This window comes from Gadus chalcogrammus, chromosome 22 (assembly GCF_026213295.1).
Source record: "Gadus chalcogrammus isolate NIFS_2021 chromosome 22, NIFS_Gcha_1.0, whole genome shotgun sequence".
NCBI classification, from domain to species: Eukaryota; Metazoa; Chordata; class Actinopteri; order Gadiformes; family Gadidae; genus Gadus; species Gadus chalcogrammus.
In genome coordinates, this window is record NC_079433.1 from 7,406,008 (window position 1) to 7,423,770 (window position 17,763).

Sequence of the window (17,763 nt, forward strand, 5' to 3'; positions counted from 1 at the left end):
TAATACGCCCTCGAGCCCAAATAGCTACTGCAAAGCAACCAGGAAGAAGAGAATAGCGACTTGAGAGTTGTGCTTGTTTATATATGTAAACGAACAGCTTGATGACGAATAAACTGTCTAATTAGTCCATGTTTTAAACGGGTACGATTATAATGTGTTATTATTGTGGGTTCTAAAACCTCGGTCTGTTCGACCTTACGTTATACAACGTGGACGTTTTTAGTGGTGATGAAAAAGTCGAACAAAAATAAAAATATCGCAGGAGGTCGTAAGCACGAGAATGGAAATGCCACAAGAGGAGGTAAGTTTTAGTTTAGCTCAGGCTACTGCGTTGTCACTAATGATACACTAAATTTTAATTTTAGAGCATGTTCACGTTTCATATGACAATTCCATTGGAAGCTTCAAACTCGTTGACGTGTCTGGTTGCGTGGCAAGATGTCTGTCATCTCTGATCTTGCACGTCTTGGGGTCAATATCTAGGCGAATGAGCGGTTTAGTGTTTTAATGGTGCATCGCTCATTTAGTTCGTGCAACGTATCCTACAAGAAGCCTTCTTTGTTTTCGTGTTGAATTCTTATTGTTTGCTGCTGGTAAGCATAACGACTACCTGTTGATATGAGTGAGGGTAACGTTATAGTGGTCTAATTTCAAAATGTAAGAACTGACCTGCCTCTTTGCATCCTGATATTAACCAGGTCATAAGGAGTCATACAATAACCCATGCAATTGAAGAATGTACTTAACATGTCAAAACAAGTCCAACTTTAGATACATACATATCAACATCTTCTGTATTGCATATTGTATGGTTCCAATATGTCTACTGCATTGACCCTGTCCCCAAACCTTTCATATCCCATCCTTCTAATCTGTATAGAAACGGAGTCCTGGAAGAAACAGAAGCTGGTTCAGATTCACCAAGCATTCAACAGGTGGGTCTGTTTGTGTGTGCGTGTGTGTGTGTGTTGATGTTTTACCTTACCAGCATTTTAACATTCTAATCTATCATGTCTAAGTCTAGATTTTCTATCTTTCCTGCTTCCTTCATTTACTAAACTGTGGTTCCTGAACTGCCATTACTAATGTCCTATAATATACCACACACCTCTGCAGAGAATGGCGACGCATGGCTACCCTATCTATATCTATATCAACCTCTCTGTCTCTGTATGGCCCTGAACCTGGCCACTGAAAAGGACATGTTAAGTGGGGAATTCTGATCTGTTCAGAGTTAAATCTAACATGAAACCAAGGGGGCAGATCTCATTGCTATGTACATAAATACAACTTGGCGAGGGGGGGGGGGGGGGGGGGGGGCGTGGGGTAGTGTAACATGTAACATTTTCAGATGGAGTATTTTCTGGAGGGGACATCAATAATATCACCAACATATATCAAATGATCGCTGTAAAAGACCGCCATTAATAGCAGCTTATAATATATATAAATCACTTTTAGGGTATGACTACGCACCAATCGTACATGCAACGGTTCAGAGTGACCGCTGAGCAAGATTCACAGGGGGGGACGTAAGCAAAACATTGCATACATCACATGCATACATTCAATAATAAAGTGGTGCTTATGTGTGACTTAATTCGAAAGTGTAGTCGGCTTCTAATAAATATATATCTTCAATCGCATACAGTTAGAAATAATTTATACTGGGGGAAACAACTTCATGTCTTTCAGAAGTTGGAGGGGCCACGTCCCCTCCATGCCCCCCGGGGTCTGCGCCCATGCATATCACACATGTAAGTTGTATCTCAGTTTCGCTCTGATGCATTATAACCAATCCCTATGGTCATAACCATGGTGTAACCGTAATATCACACTCGAGGGTGTGCATTACGTAATTTTTGACATTCAGTGATGCTGAGCTGCTAATATCATTCATATTTGCATTTATACTGTCTTGCCGATAATGCCTGAAAACCATACTGCCTGGGGTAATATTGCTTGACTATAAACGATAAACGAAGTTATCTGCTTATCTGCCATATAAACACATTGCCTGTTCACCAAACAAAAAACTGTGTCTATCTTCCCAAACGACTGAAACTGTTGGCACAATTAACCATGAGGCCAATTTTTGTGACCAGTGATCCGGTGGACATTGAGACCCTGCGGAAAGCAGCCGTCAGTGATGGAGGACTGCTGACCAATGAGCTGAGGAGAAAAGTGTGGCCCAAACTTCTCAGCATCAACGTGTATGATCTGCCTCATAGGCCTGGTCCGTGGTAGCATTTACCATCCCCATAACTTGCAATTAATTTTCTCCTCTAGGAAAATTTGTATGGGCTGATCAGACAGTCTGATCCAACCTGCTCTGCTGGCTTTACTCAATCATCTCCAATATAATTTGGCACAATTCCTTTGTTGAAGCAATTCAGCCCAAGGTCATTTAGTAGGAACGCTTTTGCCAAGGATGCAAACAATGGCAACACCGCTTTCTTCTTTTGGTATAAATGTACGTCTCGTGTGTGTGGACCACATAACTGAATCGCCTTAAAAGTACAAAGAATTCCCTTTCAGAACGACCAAACTGCTATATTGCTTACGTTCTAGGAAGCAACCTAGTGATTTCAGCTAATTATATTTGAAACAGATGTTTGAGTGATCACCCAGGATAGTTTATGAATATAGATATGAATACTTGCCAAAATGTTCAGTGTGTGCATTCTTTTTTAATGAAGGTCGAGATGTGAGGGAAAACCACAAGGATTACAACCAAATTCTTCTAGACGTCAGGAGATCGATGAAACGGTTCCCTAAAGGTAAAGAAATCAGTTGATATGGGACTCTGTTTGTTGTCATTAACTCATCGGGTTACAGGCGATCAGTCAAATTTGAGTCTCCTTATCAATGGTTCATGGATGATCCACTAACATCTGGGCATGTCATCTCCTCTACAGGGATTTTCTTATTTTATATCCCTATTACTTTAAGCTTTACTATAAGCAGAGGCGCTGCATCCCATTAGGCATACCAGGCAATTTCCTGGGGCCCCGCAATTGCTTGGGGCCCCGGGCCACTACTAGGGGGCCCCCTAGAGCCAAAAAAAATAAATAAAAAAAATAAATAAAAATTGCTCCATACCCCCCCCCCCCGTCAACAATCGCTCCATACCCCCCCCCACCCCCCCCTCAACAATCCTCTGCCTAGGGCCCCCACACTCCCTAGAATCGCCCCTGACTATAAGCTTCACTTTACTTAAAGCTTCTTATACATACAGAAAATAGAAAGCCCTCTCTATTATTGCTCTCTCTCTCTATTGCCATGTCTCTGTTCCTCTGTCTGCCTCCATGTCTGTCTTTTCTCTCTCTAGTGCCATATCTCTGTTCCTCTGTCTGTCTGTCTGACCCAGTGTCCCTGTGTAGCATACACAAACCATGTCCAAAGAAAACACCCCAAAGGGCAGCTAAGAGGGACCATCTCTGTGTGTCTCTCTCGCTCCCTCTCTCTGTCTCTTGGTCTCTGTGACGCTCTCGCTCACTCTCTCTCTCTCTCTCTCTCTCTCTCTCTCTCTGTCTCTGTCTGTGTCAGGCATGCCAGCGTCCCAGCGGGCGGTGCTCCAGGAGCAGCTGACGGACATAATGCTGGAGGTGTTACGCCGGAACCCCCAGCTCCACTACTACCAGGGGTACCACGACGTGGCCGTCAGCCTGCTGCTGCTGGTGGGCGAGAGGACCGCCATCGCCATGCTGCACACACTCTCCAACCACCACCTCCGGTAGGTGCTGGCCGGGCCCCGGGGCAGACCCTTGCGCTCTCGGTGACAATAGCTAGTGGCTTGCAGTGGTGCAACGGATCACGGATGACCACGGATCAGCCCTCAAGGTTAGGAATTTCAAGTGATCCGCGGATTGGCTGACTATGAAAATAAATTGATAATAACAATATTTACTATCCATGTTAAAAGTATAAGGGTAAAAGCCTCAGATTGCACTTTATTTTATTTTTTTGTTTTTGAATATATATATATTTTTTTTTGTTAACGATCCGATCCGTGACTCAAAACCGTGACACCATTTCTGCTAGTCTGAAATAAAACTAAGAATTAGTACCCCCTTTCACAGACGATAAACACGGGGAGAGGTTGGGTGTGCTAGCTCGATAACCGTTGAAAGAAGCATTTCCAAGAATTTAGCTCTTGCTATGACCATAGAAGCATGCACGCACACACACACAGACCAGAGATGGAAAGTTGAGGGAAAGATGGCAGAGGGAACTGAGGAGTTTTTGTTTCCAGTTTAACTTGCTTCGCTTTAGATAGAAATGTGAACATGCAGGATGCAACATCAAATATTCCAAAATAAAGTCTTCGCCGTTGCATTTTTGTTCTGATTTGTTCTCTGACAATGAGTGGCTACAGAGTAACCCCGCGTTTGACATGTTTTCCAGTAATAACCGCCCGCCCCGCAACGTCCCGACAAAATATTTGCCAGTGTGAAAACGTTTTAAGACACACAGCATTGAAGCTAGACAATGTCATGCATGCTGCAGTGACACAAACAACCACATACACAAACATGTCATGGACCGTATGCCACAGTGAAATGTCATGATGAAAAAGAAATAAGAGTTGGTTGGTAAATACAAGTCAATGGTGCCAACGGGCAGCAAGTTATTCGAAACCTATATTACGTTTCTTGGGAGTCGTTGGGGATTAGTCACACAATGTTCTCAATTTATTATTTTGTGATGATTGAAAGGGAAGGGCTAACACCCAGTTCATTCTGAAAGTTTCTCAGATGAGCTGTTTATAATGGCTCATCTGCGATGCTTAAAATAATACTTAGAATAATTTTGAATGATTAATCATATAAAAATATGTATATTTAGTTTTAATTAGAGTAATACAATTACTTATTACCTCACTGAAAGCCTGGTATATTCTTGATATTAACCCCACTTGAATTTATAAATGCATTTAATGGTTTCTTCTTGAGTGTCTAAATGATTTGGTTCTGGGACCTCAAGTTCCAGGTAAGAAGTTAAGACTTGTATCTTGGTACTCCTTCCAGAATATCCAAGCAAACAGTTATTAATGTCTTTCTTTGCCCCTCATTCTAGGGATTTCATGGACCCTACTATGGACAGAACCAAGCACATTCTGAACTACCTGATGCCAATTTTAGAACAGGTGGACAGAGAGCTACACGACTTCTTGATCAGGTACACTGCACACACCCGCACACGCGGGCAGATGAACACACACCCGCACACGCGGGCAGATAAACACACATTCTTGCCACTAGATGGCAGCATTCTTTCTATTAAAGGTTAATAGGTGACATTTTGAATTACAATGGGAAAACGACTAGTCCTATGTTATAATTTGCGTACTTTGGTTGATACGAATTGTGTCCAACATTCTTAAAACCCAGACAAATCTGTAGTTTTACACACTGAAATAGTCTTGTTACATTTGTCGCATGTCAATGGCATCCTCTGCACTTTACTCCCTAACCACTGGGAAGACATTAATTCAGTAGCGACGATATATTTTATGTAGTTTACTACGATGTGCTATTTTGTGGTTCATGCCAGCCACCAGACTAATATTCAGTGTTTCCCAACCATAGACTTTACTTGGCAAGGTCATTTTTTATATCCGTGCGAGAGAATGACGCTGTCCAGGATCGATAGTGTTTCCCGTACAGTGACAATTTATAAACTATTTAAAATGGTTACAATTGTATTGCATTGCAGAGCTACATGCAACACATTGATTTGTTCTCACTCTCTCCCTTTCTCAACAACACACTGACGATGAACCGTCTGTGAGAAGCCTCACACTCTGAATCAAAAGATGATCGAGGGAGGAATTATTGTTTCGGGCTTTTCTCTGCAGAGAGGACGGCTTGTTTTATTCATTGATAAACTGATTTTCGACAGGAATAAGAATTAGGGGCCGAAGAACTCTAATCGGATACGCGTTCTTAATCTCAGCGAGGACTCGTGAGCTCCACTGGCACCGCAGTCCGTTAACTGCTTTTTACTGGTTTCTAAACTACTAAAAAGCAACTTCTAAACCAATGAACCACATTTTAGAAACGTGAGAAGCAAGGACTCTATAAAGAGGAGTGCTGTTACCCGACCATCTCCTGGGGGGAGCCTCTTTTTATATATATTTGCCGAAATTGAGTGGTAAGTTATACAATAAAGAAAAAACAATGTTGGGCCTCTTCATAACAAATTTATATATTTTTGTAATTCAATAATGTAATTTTTTTTTTTTTTGATAAACCTTAATTTTTGGTGCCCCCCCAGGGACTTGGTGCCCTACGCACTCTGCGTACTCTGCGTATAGGGAGCGGCGGGCCTGGACACACCGGACTGCGATGACCGGTGATCGCTTCTTTAGTGTCTGGTGTCGCATCGCTGTAACTCAGTGTGAATTACAGCTCAATACCGCAAGAAGAATCTAATTCTGTGGGAAACCCTGTAATGTGTGCAGAAAAATTATAAAGGGGTCAACAACATTGAAGTTACGCATAAAGTTAGTTTCAGTATTATTGTTTTGAATCCTTAAAGGGATACTTTACCGGTGAATATTTGAAGGTTAATGAAGTAAATCGTCATATGTATTATAAATGTGCAAAAAACATTGAAATTGGTTCATCCTAGCCTGCAAAAAAGGCAGAAAGTGGTCTCTCTGGCTCAAAAGTATGAAATCCTCCAACTACCACAGTGCATTGCGCTCGCTGCACCGCCTGCCTGTTTCCGTTTGGAGGGGCGGCTGGTGATCAAAAATGTTGGTGGGGCACTGTAATAGACAGGGGGTCTGGGGTCTGGGCCCCCCCCCCCATAAAAAAAAATGGAATTTAATAGATTTGATTTCCAGTATTCTGGTGCATTTTGGGAACAGCCACTACCTATTTACCTATTATTCATTCAGATTCATAGCCTACATCCTGACTTGCAGGGCCTGGACAAGCTTACACTGCATATACAGACCTACTTTATGGCCATTCCACCAGCCATTGCTATTTGGCCAATTGTTGTTATTCTGATATTGAGACAAATCATGATCACTGTCCTATAGCGTCCATTTTTTGTGAGTCTCAATGTCTACTTCAAATGCAGTTAGAAATATGGGACAGTTGCTTCATTTTGTTTATATGCTACAGGCCGAAACACTAAATTAATATGGTACTTACTTGCTCCTTTTAAGTATAACATTGCTTGGGGAGTCCGAAAGTACTTTCTCTGCTAGATAGCGATCTATCTCTTCTCTACATGTAGTTGTGTTGCGCCAATGCTGCTGAGGGAGGTAGCATATTTGATTGATTCGCTGAATTGTCCAATCATGTGGTGATAACAAAAAAGAAAAGCGATACCATTGGCCTGGGGCGCACACTGGTGCGACCCGAGGGCGAATTTTCTTGCTCCAATGAAAAGCTGTCTCTGCTTGATAGACAGCAAAAAGTTAGTGAGCTTACATTGACTTCAACGTGGCCGGCGCCCCTGACTTGGAGGAGGGCTTTATTGCGAATGACCAATAACTAGCCTAGCCCAAATCATTGACGTTCAGACACATTTAAATGGTTGCTGGCAGTGACAAGTGTATCACACAATTAAACGAGAATAAACGCTATGTATTTTTGTTGATTTATTTCGTATTGATAATAGTTGGCAGATATATTCAAGTGAATATTTCCAAAGGGGCGGCCCCCTAGCGCCCTATATTGACCCACCGCCACTGGTCCTAGCGTGAGTGTTAGCGCGAGCAAACTTTGTGTAATCATATCCCCGTGATACCTTGACTAGTTTAGACTTCTGCCCTCGTTTTTTCCAACGCATCATTTGTATATTACTGTACTGCATAAAAACATTTGCTAATTACAGTAGCTCAGCATATTTTTACTCAACCTTTTCTCCCCAGTTGAAATAAGGGATTGTCTTATACAGTAGGCCTACTTTAGTACAACAGCACTTTGGTTAGTTAACAAATCACAATAAGCAACATGAATTGGAATTTTTATTCATGAAAAAATATGAACTATTTACAAAAATAAAACGTGTAGTGTGCGTTTGCTAGAGTCAAAATAGTCACAGCTCATCTTGAGCATCTACTGTCTATTAAAAATGACATTTTATACACACAATACCATCAGTAGTTCACCCGTCGACGCCATCTTGTCTTTAAGGCTCGATAAGTAGATGGGTGAACATGAACACAGACCTTGCGTGTTGTTCACGGATGTCACAAGCTCTGTGTTCGTCAATCTACCTATCGAGTATTAAAGGCGAGATGGTGTAGACGGGTGAACTACTGATGGTATTGTGTATATAAAATGTCCTTTTTAATAAACAATCTGTACACTTACAAAGTTATCAATGCCTTGTTTTATATGTTAAGACCCTTATTATACTACAAAAGAAGTGTCGGGCTACTTCTAGCCTTGTCAGTATTTTAAAATAGCGATTTAGTTTCTCCATAGCACATGTCCCCATCGTTCCAAATTTATAGCGTTTGGCAGAATCTGCCCAAAAAAGCCAACTTAAGAATGCGTCTACATGCAGTTTTTTGCTACCAAATTAACATTCCAACTCGTTATGATACTAAACATGTCCCAGATCCATTTTACAGCGGATTTCTCCTTTAACAGGTGCACACACCTGTTGCACGCACCTGTTGCACATTGAGTCATCCCGGTGCACTGGTTGAACCAGCCGTCTCCCCACACACCCACTCACAGAGAGATCTCCTGCCTGAGTGACCATTGTTATTTTTACTTGATTTAAATTTTATAATAAACCGGATTTCTTACTCCCCCTTGAGCGTCCTTGGCTGGAGTGGAGTGTGGTATGTGGCAGAGGACCTGGTCACAAATACCTTAACCCGTCGGGAACATTATTTCTGCTTGACTCATGTCAGATAGGCACCACTGGCAATGGTGCTGGTACGCCCCATCTCAGGGGAAAATGAGATAGTGTTGCATGACCATTTAAATAGCATGACTGGGTTTCTAACAATGCAAAGCTTAATGCAAATGGTTGGAGTGTTCCTTTTAAATGAGAAATCCGGTGTAAAATGGATCTGGGATATGTTTAATATGATAACGAGTTGGGATGTTCATTTGGGAGCAAAAAAGCGCATGTAGACGCATTGTTATTTGGCTGTTTTTAGCCGATTCTACCAAAACGCAATCTGTACACTTACAAAGTTATCAATGCCTCGTTTTATATGTTAAGACCCTTATTATGCTACCAAAGAAGTGTCGGGCTACTTCTAGCCTTGTCAGTTTTTTAAAATAGCGATTTAGTTTCTCCATAACACATGTCCCCATCGTTCCAAGTTTATAGCGTTTGGTAGAATCTGCCCAAAAAAGCCAACTTAAGAATGCGTCTACATGCACTTTTTTGCTACCAAATTAACATTCCAACTCGTTATGATACTAAACATGTCCCAGATCCATTTTACAGCGGATTTCTCCTTTAACAGGTGCACGCACCAGTTGCACGCACCTGTTGCACATTGAGTCATCCCGGTGCACTGGTTGAACCAGCCGTCTCCCCACACACACCCACTCACGGAGAGATCTCCTGCCTGAGTGACCATTGTTATTTTTACTTGATTTAAATTTTATAATAAACCGGATTTCTTACTCCCCCTTGAGCGTCCTTGGCTGGAGTGGAGTGTGGTATGTCGCAGAGGACCTGGTCACAAATACCTTAACCCGTCGGGAACATTATTTCTGCCTGACTCATGTCAGATAGGCATGCTGGCAATGGTGCTGGCACGCCCACGTTTGGAACTACCACGTTCCCACGCTAGATCAACGCCTCAAAGTCACGGCTGTTGTTATCACTTTGATTAATAGATCCCCTTCGGCAATAATTCATGATTGCAATTATTATTTATAATGTCAGCATTACTTCCTCGCTCCTCAGCATTTGATGCTGTAAGCACAGTTTTGGTGCCAAGACACATGATGAAATTGGTTATTGGTTTGACTCGTTATGTCAGTTGAAACATGAACATCAATGGTCCTGTAATTAGCAAGGTAGAAAAAAGACTCTTTGGGGACTAGGGAGAGTTAAAGTGGACTATTGTAACATTGTTAGCTTTGATACAAAGCAATCTACCGAGACCAGTGACCTGAACAGCTGATACCTATTTGGAATTATACATCTTTTTTTCTATTCCTCTTGGATGTGGCCGTAATTTGCATCGTGAAATTAATCTCAAAATAAAGACGAACCTTATTGACCGACAATATGGGGCAATGTTATCAAGGGTCTCATACCGAATATAATTTCCTGTTTGCTTCAACCAGCAGTCATATTCCTCATCTTAAGCCTTAAGAGTTAAGGATTAAGTTAGGATAAGCCTATATTAAACCTGATCACGCTTTTCATGTTGCATGATGTACCAATCCTGTAGCTCTGAGACGGCTATAAGAATCGGGGGGGAAAGAAAACAGACACGGCAGCGGCATTACTAGCATTTTGAGCTACGCCGACGCATTTACGTACTGCAACGTCTATCTTGATCCATTATTTTTGTTCTTCTGCAGATCAGAGGTGGGCACCATCTTTGCACTGTCGTGGCTGATCACATGGTACGGCCACGTCCTATCAGAGTTCAGACACACCCTGCGACTCTACGACTTCTTCCTTGCGTCCCATCCCCTGATGCCCATCTACCTCGCTGCTACGGTGTGTATGTGTGTGTGCTGGGCGGTATCCAATTCTTTAAAACTGTTCAAACACGAGGTTTAGCAGTTAAACCGCCCAAAAATGCAGCTTGTATAATTTAGCAAGAGCGTGCTGGACTTAAACTGCCATTAACCAATCCAGTATGAGGCTACTAGGCAAGTAATAAAGTAATAAATAGAGGAATAAATATAAATAGATTAATAAACCTGCCTTGAATTATGAACACCATCACCAGCCTGCTATTCATAACATCCTGTAGGCTAGCCGTTTGAAGCCGAAAGGCATTATTAAATCAGCGAATATGGCCAACGTTGCCTCAAACGGCATGATTTTGACAAGGCAGTTTCACCGGGAGTCAGAGCGACGTTGCCATCCAGCTTGAACAGCAAACGCATCGAGTGTGAGAATAAAGGACACCATTGATATAGGCGCCATCATTTTATTCAAGCATGGTGTGTGTGTGTGTGTGTGTGTGTGTGTGTGTGTGTGTGTGTGTGTGTGTGTGTGTGTGTGTGTGTGTGTGTGTGTGTGTGTGTGTGTGTGTGTGTGTGTGTGTGTGTGTGTGTGTGTGTGTGTGTGTGCGCGCGCGCGCGCACTCTTTTTGAAGTGTGCGAGTGTCATCTTTTGTAGTGTGTGCGTCATTGCGGCGTGAAACTAGTCCACGCTTCCTCTCAGGCTATCGAGAGCAACAGGCCCAACAACTTACCGCCTATTGCACTGCCTGCCACTCATTACATCCCAATTACTCTGCCCGGCTCACATTAACTCACACAGACCTCTTGTTGCTCAAACCCTTCCCTCTCCTCCGCAGATTGTCTTGCACCGGGAGAAGGAGGTGCGTCGGACTGAGTGTGACATGGCCATGGTCCACCTCCTCCTCTCCCGCATACCCCAGGACCTCCCTTACGAGCTCCTGATTGGCCAGGCCCAGGCTCTGTTTGACCGGTATCCCCCCCCTCTGTTGGCCAAGAGGGCGGCCCTTCAGTCTCGCACGAGGTAAGGGGAGGCCCCGGTTGGGAAGAAGCCCCCCGGCGATGGCAGGGCGGTGCGGGTGGGGGGCACCGCTCACACACTGATTCAACTCTGAGGAACAGTCCTGAGAAAGGCGAAAGAGAGAGAGGAGGATGTTGTTTTTCCGAAAGGCTCGCCCACCTATAGTTTTCTCCAGCCTTTGTTGTGGATATTACTTCGGCAAAAGAAGGGGGGGGGGGGGGGGGGGGGGGGGGGAAATATGGAAAGGGCTGCATATTCCTTTCAAGATGTTCCTCTCCATACACTGTTTTTTATAATGATGTAAATCACAGACTTTGGTAGGAAAAGTTCCTTTTTAAAAGCACACTCGGCGTGAGCACACCCTCGTATCCGGAGTGTTGTTTTCTCTTAATAAGGCGGCCTTTGGGCCCCGGCTTGTTTGTGGCTGCCGGGGTACCAAAGCAGAGGTCATTAGCTGGCTAACACTGCCGAGCGCCGGCCTGGAGAGTTACTCTTCCTTAGTGAGCGGAGACCAGCGCGGTCCTCTGGGCCCAGTAGGGGAGCACCTGAAGGATGAGTCGCCGGTTAAATAAGGATACGGTGCCTTCTACTGCCGCTCCCTCTCCTGGCTTCTTTCCCTCGCTCCTTCTTTGACTTCTCTCTCCTCCTTCTCCTCCCGACTTTGTTCTCTTCTTTCTTGACCTTCTCTCTTGCTTGCTCGCCTCTCTTCCTTCGTTTCTTTCGGTCCTTCCTCCCTTTGGCAAACGCGCGTGTGTCTCTCTTGTCATTTTTCATCTTTTCCCTCTCTCTCTCTCTCTCTCTCTCTCTCTCTCTCTCTCTCTCTCTCTCTCTCTCTCTCTCTCTCTCTCTCTCTCTCTCTCTCTCTCTCTCTCTCTCTCCCTCCTTCTTATTCATTTCGTCCCTCGCTTCCTTCCCGGGGAAAGTGATCCCCGACTAATTGCCCTCCTCTCGTCCCCTACGTCGTGTCCACTCTCTCCATCCGTCCGAAAGTGCTCCTCTCCATCATCAGTCGGCACACTTTCCCCTTCTCCTCTCCTCTCCACCAATTAACTCCTTCCTCCTCCCCCCCATCTACCCCACCTCTCCCTCCCCCCCCCCCCCCCCCCCCCCCCCCCCCCCAGCCTGTCCATCAGCACCTTCCAGAGCTTCCTGCGCTCCACCCTGCACCAGAGACCTGACTCCGTCCTCCGGCGGATCACCAGGGAGAGGGGCTGCTCCGCCTCCAGGCGTGGTGAGAGATGTCCTACCTCAGCGTTTCAGCACCGCGGGGGGCCCGTCGGTGATCAGGTGCACGAGGGGCCGTCCCGGTGTTCATTACTCTCCAGAAGGAGGCCGTACGGGAGCCCCTCGGATGCCTGGCTAGCACAGTAGTGGATGGCTTTGTTTATGGGAGGATTTTTTAATTAACATGTTTTTGTTAAGAATCATGTCGTTACTGTAAAGTTAAAGATTGCACGACCATTGTTGTGAACAGTATTACCGATGCATTATTGATCTTTATTTTTTACACCTGATGGAAGTACGTTTTCTTTCCCTAGGAGTTTTCTACTTTGTTAATGCATAATGATTAAAAAAAGATTATTATTATTTTATTTATTTTTAATATACATTGGTGGTCAAGGCGGGGCCCTATTGTTGTTAAGGCAGCCGCCTTAACAACACAGTGCTGGGGGAAACACTGACTGTATTTTGAAGGGATGATAAAGAGGTAGCTACTACTTGGAGCTGGTAATACTTTATATGAATGCTTCTGTCGCCGTTCCAAGCATCATGACCTTTTCTCAATGTCTCCTAGTGTTGCTCATCCCTCAAGCCCCTCTGTGTTCTCCTCCATGTCCTGCTGGCCTTTAGTCGTATTCATCTCTTCCCTTAAACCCCCCCCCCATGGGTTTGTTGTTAAAGCTAGGGCAGGCCATTTATTTCAACATGCATTGTTGTTTTTTTGTATTCAAATTCTCTTCACAATATGTCGACAATCAATCAATGATAATCTCTGAAAATGCTTTGCTTACTTGCGGCCACCACAGGCCGGATGACGCAGCCCGCAAACATTTCATTCCGCCCAAATTAAATCTTTTGGACGGCTTCTGTCAACCTATCTACCCGCCTACCTGCGTGCACTTAACCAGTGCACTCCCTACACACAAGTCTTCCACATGGCGAGGCAGACCTATTGTTAGAGCTCGCGAGCTCGTCATGTGTTTTGGAGGAACCCCCTGATGGGCGTGTTGTATTTTTCCGGTTGGATACTTTGGACAGTGCTCACTCTGGCAGGTTTCTCCGAAATGTCCGAACCCAGCTTTAACCCTCTTCTTGTCCGACTGTTAACATGCTCCTCCATCCCTCCTCCCCAGGCCCGGGCGAGTGGGCCGTGGCCAGCGCAGAGGCTCCGGCTCTGGGCCGAGGGAACCGCATGGTGAAGATGGCGGTGTGGGGCCTGTCCGCTACGCTGGGGGCCGCCGTCTTCGCTGTGGCACAGACCGCCATGCAGTGGGGGCCTGACGTCCTGCTGCAACTATTTTGAGGGACAAGGGCGGGCCCTGGTGTTGGACTGGATGACACTGTAACGTAACGTCACACATGAATGAGGAGAATGTTGAAACGTGTGAATGCAGACATCTGCACAAATATGTGGCGGTGACGTGTATTTACCTAGACACTGTAGGGCTCCCGGATCACGAGTCGTCGAGCATCAAGAACAAACAAACAAACGATAAGGCTACGCATCTTCCATTGACCTACCAGGTGACACGCACTGACGCAGTGGTTCTGTAACTTGTGTGTGAAAGTGTCCATGTGGATCTTCTTAAAATCATGAAGTCCCCTCAGTTTGGTTTTCTTTGCTCTCTAAAGCTTCTGGCAGAGGCTAAAGCTTTTAGAGGGAGATGGAGAGCGCTGAGTTGGGAAATATTTTCTGAATATTGACATAAATAATGACTTAACTTTTGGGAAGTTGGTTTTTAGTCTGCAGTCTACTGACTTTTGTCCTTCATTTGCCCTTATTACTCATCCTCACTTAAAAAAATAGGATGTATAATTTTCACGGGTTCATGTGCAAAACGCATATCGCTTTCAGTTCACTCAACGGCACTTTAATAAACTGTACGCCTCCCTGAGTTAATGTGTGGGGCGATGTTTGATCCGTTGCAGTGGACAGTTTATTTTGACCGTACTCCCCAGGCTTTTCGGGACAGCTGTCGGCCCAGTGATAGTGAAAGAATGACGCAGCGTCACATGTCGCTGGTAGTCTGAAGAATTCATCAGGTCAGCTGTCCCGCTTCACGTGTTCAGCTTAGCATAGCCTTCTTTAGCCACCACCGCTGCCCTGTGGGAATCCTGCACGCTCACCGATCGATCCGCCATCACAAATGGATCGGTTTCCGTTTTGAAATATGCACAGTGTAGCTTTATTTTTGTAAAGTACGTTGCTTAAGAGCCTTTCAGAAACAACATGCGATGCCACCCATCTCTGCCTTCCAACCTGCACAATGTTTTGGCCGATCGTGGATTGTGCAATATTGACTTGTTATTTTTTACCCAGCTCATACTGTCGTCGGGGCAACTGTCAACACAGCTTCCACCTCCAATCAGCTGTCATCAGTTTTCCCCCTGCCGGGCCCGTTTGCACTATTCTCCACCGAGCACGACTGTGTGCTGCTGCACACGCGCCACAGTGGCGTGGAGTGGCATCGGCCCTATTTCCCATTTTTTAGAAGGTTTTAACAGACAGGGCCATACATTTTTTATGACAAAGAGGCCAAGGCGTTCTCAGGGTTGCCATTGCGATGCAGTGACAAAGTTATCCGACTGGTTGACAACCAGCGGTCAGAGGTGGCCTACTTCGCTACGACGTGCAGGGCTCGTTGTTCCAGGCAACGCAAAATAGCTTCGCTCGTGCAAAGAAGTGTTGATCTCCTGTTATGCAATTGACGCACTCCACCCAACCCTTTCCATTCATAAGAGCCATCAATCTGCCCGTCAACCGTGAAGGATAACACCTGTGTTGACTTTGCCCAGTCCTATGTCGCCCTAGCTGTGTGAACCAATGAGTATTCCCCGAAGGACTGGGCTATCAATAATAAGGGCTCAGGTATCACCACCATGGTACATCTTGTTCTTTGTAAACGTGTATGGTATTTATTGTATGCATTTGAATTTGATATTTATTTAATTAGCTTGACAAGAGTAGCTTTAATTATTTATATGAGAACCACTGATTTGATTGCATTACGTCTGAATGTCAAAGATTCAAAATTGATAACTTGATTGGTACATTTCTTTTAATTCGTTTTTTGGATCTTATTTATTCCTTTTAGTGTGCGTGTTCATTTCAGAAACGTATTTTGTCGGATCTCCACGGCTTTAACGAAATGAGATGGCACATCACAATCAAGTATCGCTATGCCTAATGAATGTTAATTTAGAAGCAACTGATATTTCGAATCAAAATCATATAGTAATGACCTTTTTTTTTTTTATGTCTCAAGTCAGGCAACCCACATGAGTGTGTGCCTATGGAGAATGTGCAGGGAACACCACTTCAAAGTTTTTATTTCGTTCAGCATATCACTTGGTGACGACCAAAACCTCACTGTGTGAAATTGTTTCCGTTCACATGCTCTCGTATTATTTGCTCAGCTCACCCAAAGAAACCAAGCCATAGTTATATTTCTTCGACTTGGCACTGTGAGAGGCAAACTACCAACCAAGTCGGTTGGTTATATAACCAGTCTGCCCGAACAGTCTGCCTGCCTAGGTACATGCCCTTTGGTTATAACCTCTAATTATTTTAATAGTGGACATGTTGACATGTCCTAGCTTGTCACGTCAACACACGGACATGCTGAGGGTTGAATTGAGCTTGTTGGCTTCAGACATTTGAAAAGGTCCCAATATCTCCTATATATTATATACATGATGTACATCTTTCGGCCTAGATAATGGCTGAATATCTCGTTTTCGGTTTGTTTTACATCACACAGATCCTCAGGGTGGGGGTGGGGTTAGGCGGGGGCGGAGTTTGTTTGGGCAACACATACACACACGGCGTTGTGGTCGTTGTTGGTGCTGGTGAGGCAACTGTGTGTAAGAGGGGCCTGACGTTGTCTTCTGAAGTGAACAATAAATGATTCACAGAAATCCTTCATGCGACTGTGTGTCTGTCTGTGGTCGGATGGTTTCTTAGTTTGAAGGGATTTTTTTTCACCCCCATGGTGAAGATAACAATTCCTCACAATTAGGCGCTGCAGAGGATGTGTCTAGCAGTACATGCGGGGGGGGGGGGGGTTCTCACGCCAGCACCCCGAGGATGTGCCCTGGACAGATGTTGCTCCTGACTTTTTAAAGGCCCCATTGAACCTGCCTCTATGGACACCTGGGAACGGTCTTCCTTGTGTTTTGAAGTGTGTGTGTGTGTGTGTGTGTGTGTGTGTGTGTGCGAGCGTGTCTGTAAAAGGGTAAGATACTTGGGCTGCACATCTGTCTCTTTGATCTCCTCGAGAAAGGGAAAGGGAGAGAGAGGAGAGGGGGGGAGAGAGAGAGAGAGAGAGAGAGGGGGGGGTGAGGGAGGGGAAGGGGAACGAAGCGAGGGATCATGTTAGAAACGAAAGGATGGAAGAGGAGGAAGCGGAGGTAGAGTAAAGAGAGAAAAACCTTAAAGAACCCACATCTGGACGTTTCCCTGCATCAGGGAGCGAGAGGTGAAGCAACCACTAAACCCTCGCGTCTGTCAGCAACAACGTACACGAGGTGAGGGGCTGCAGGGTAGCGGGGGGGGGGTGCTTTGGGCGTCGATGAGCATGTGTGGAGCCGTGGTGGTGGGTGTGCTGTGCACATCTGTCGGCGGCCTTATGAAATAAACCCTTCAGTAATTGGGCTTGTCTCGCCTTGCAATCTAATAGCCCACATTTACGAATCTCTCTTCCTCCCCTGGCCTCTCTCGGCCACAGACGGCAGCGGAGGAGCTGGCCGGGCCGGGCAGGCGTTGGTTGCAGAGGTAAGAAAGCGGGAGGACTTGTGGCTCTTCTGTCTGAGAGCGGTCGAGGGGTTCACCTGAGGTCACCTATCCGACTGTGGCACCAGGTGGAAGCAGGTCTT

At 45.0% G+C, this 17,763-nt stretch overlaps 1 protein-coding gene across 2 annotated transcripts; it reads left to right on the top strand.

Annotated features, from left to right (window-relative positions):
- Positions 1-2: 2 nt before the first annotated feature.
- On the top strand, positions 3-16,658 carry zgc:63863 (uncharacterized protein LOC393372 homolog). 2 transcript variants are annotated; one of them, XM_056582318.1, is made up of 10 exons: positions 5-301; positions 881-935; positions 2,106-2,236; positions 2,700-2,780; positions 3,550-3,736; positions 5,080-5,181; positions 10,533-10,674; positions 11,486-11,670; positions 12,789-12,898; positions 14,022-16,658. In XM_056582318.1, the coding sequence occupies exons 1-10, from the start codon at positions 229-231 to the stop codon at positions 14,189-14,191; spliced, it is 1,236 nt and encodes a 411-aa protein (XP_056438293.1). In that variant the 5' UTR covers positions 5-228; the 3' UTR covers positions 14,192-16,658. The 2 variants fall into 2 exon arrangements, with proteins under 2 accessions (XP_056438294.1, XP_056438293.1); XM_056582319.1 differs by lacking the exon at positions 2,106-2,236 and having other exon boundaries at positions 3-301.
- The last annotated feature ends 1,105 nt before the right edge of the window (positions 16,659-17,763 follow it).

Excerpts from the sequence above, each read along its gene's own strand:
- zgc:63863 (XM_056582318.1), top strand. The coding sequence starts at position 229 with ATGAAAAAGTCGAACAAAAATAAAAATATCGCAGGAGGTCGTAAGCAC. Across the intron at positions 2,781-3,549 it reads GATGAAACGGTTCCCTAAAG|GCATGCCAGCGTCCCAGCGG; the intron begins GTAAAGAAATCA and ends TGTCTGTGTCAG. Across the intron at positions 11,671-12,788 it reads GCCCTTCAGTCTCGCACGAG|CCTGTCCATCAGCACCTTCC; the intron begins GTAAGGGGAGGC and ends CCCCCCCCCCAG.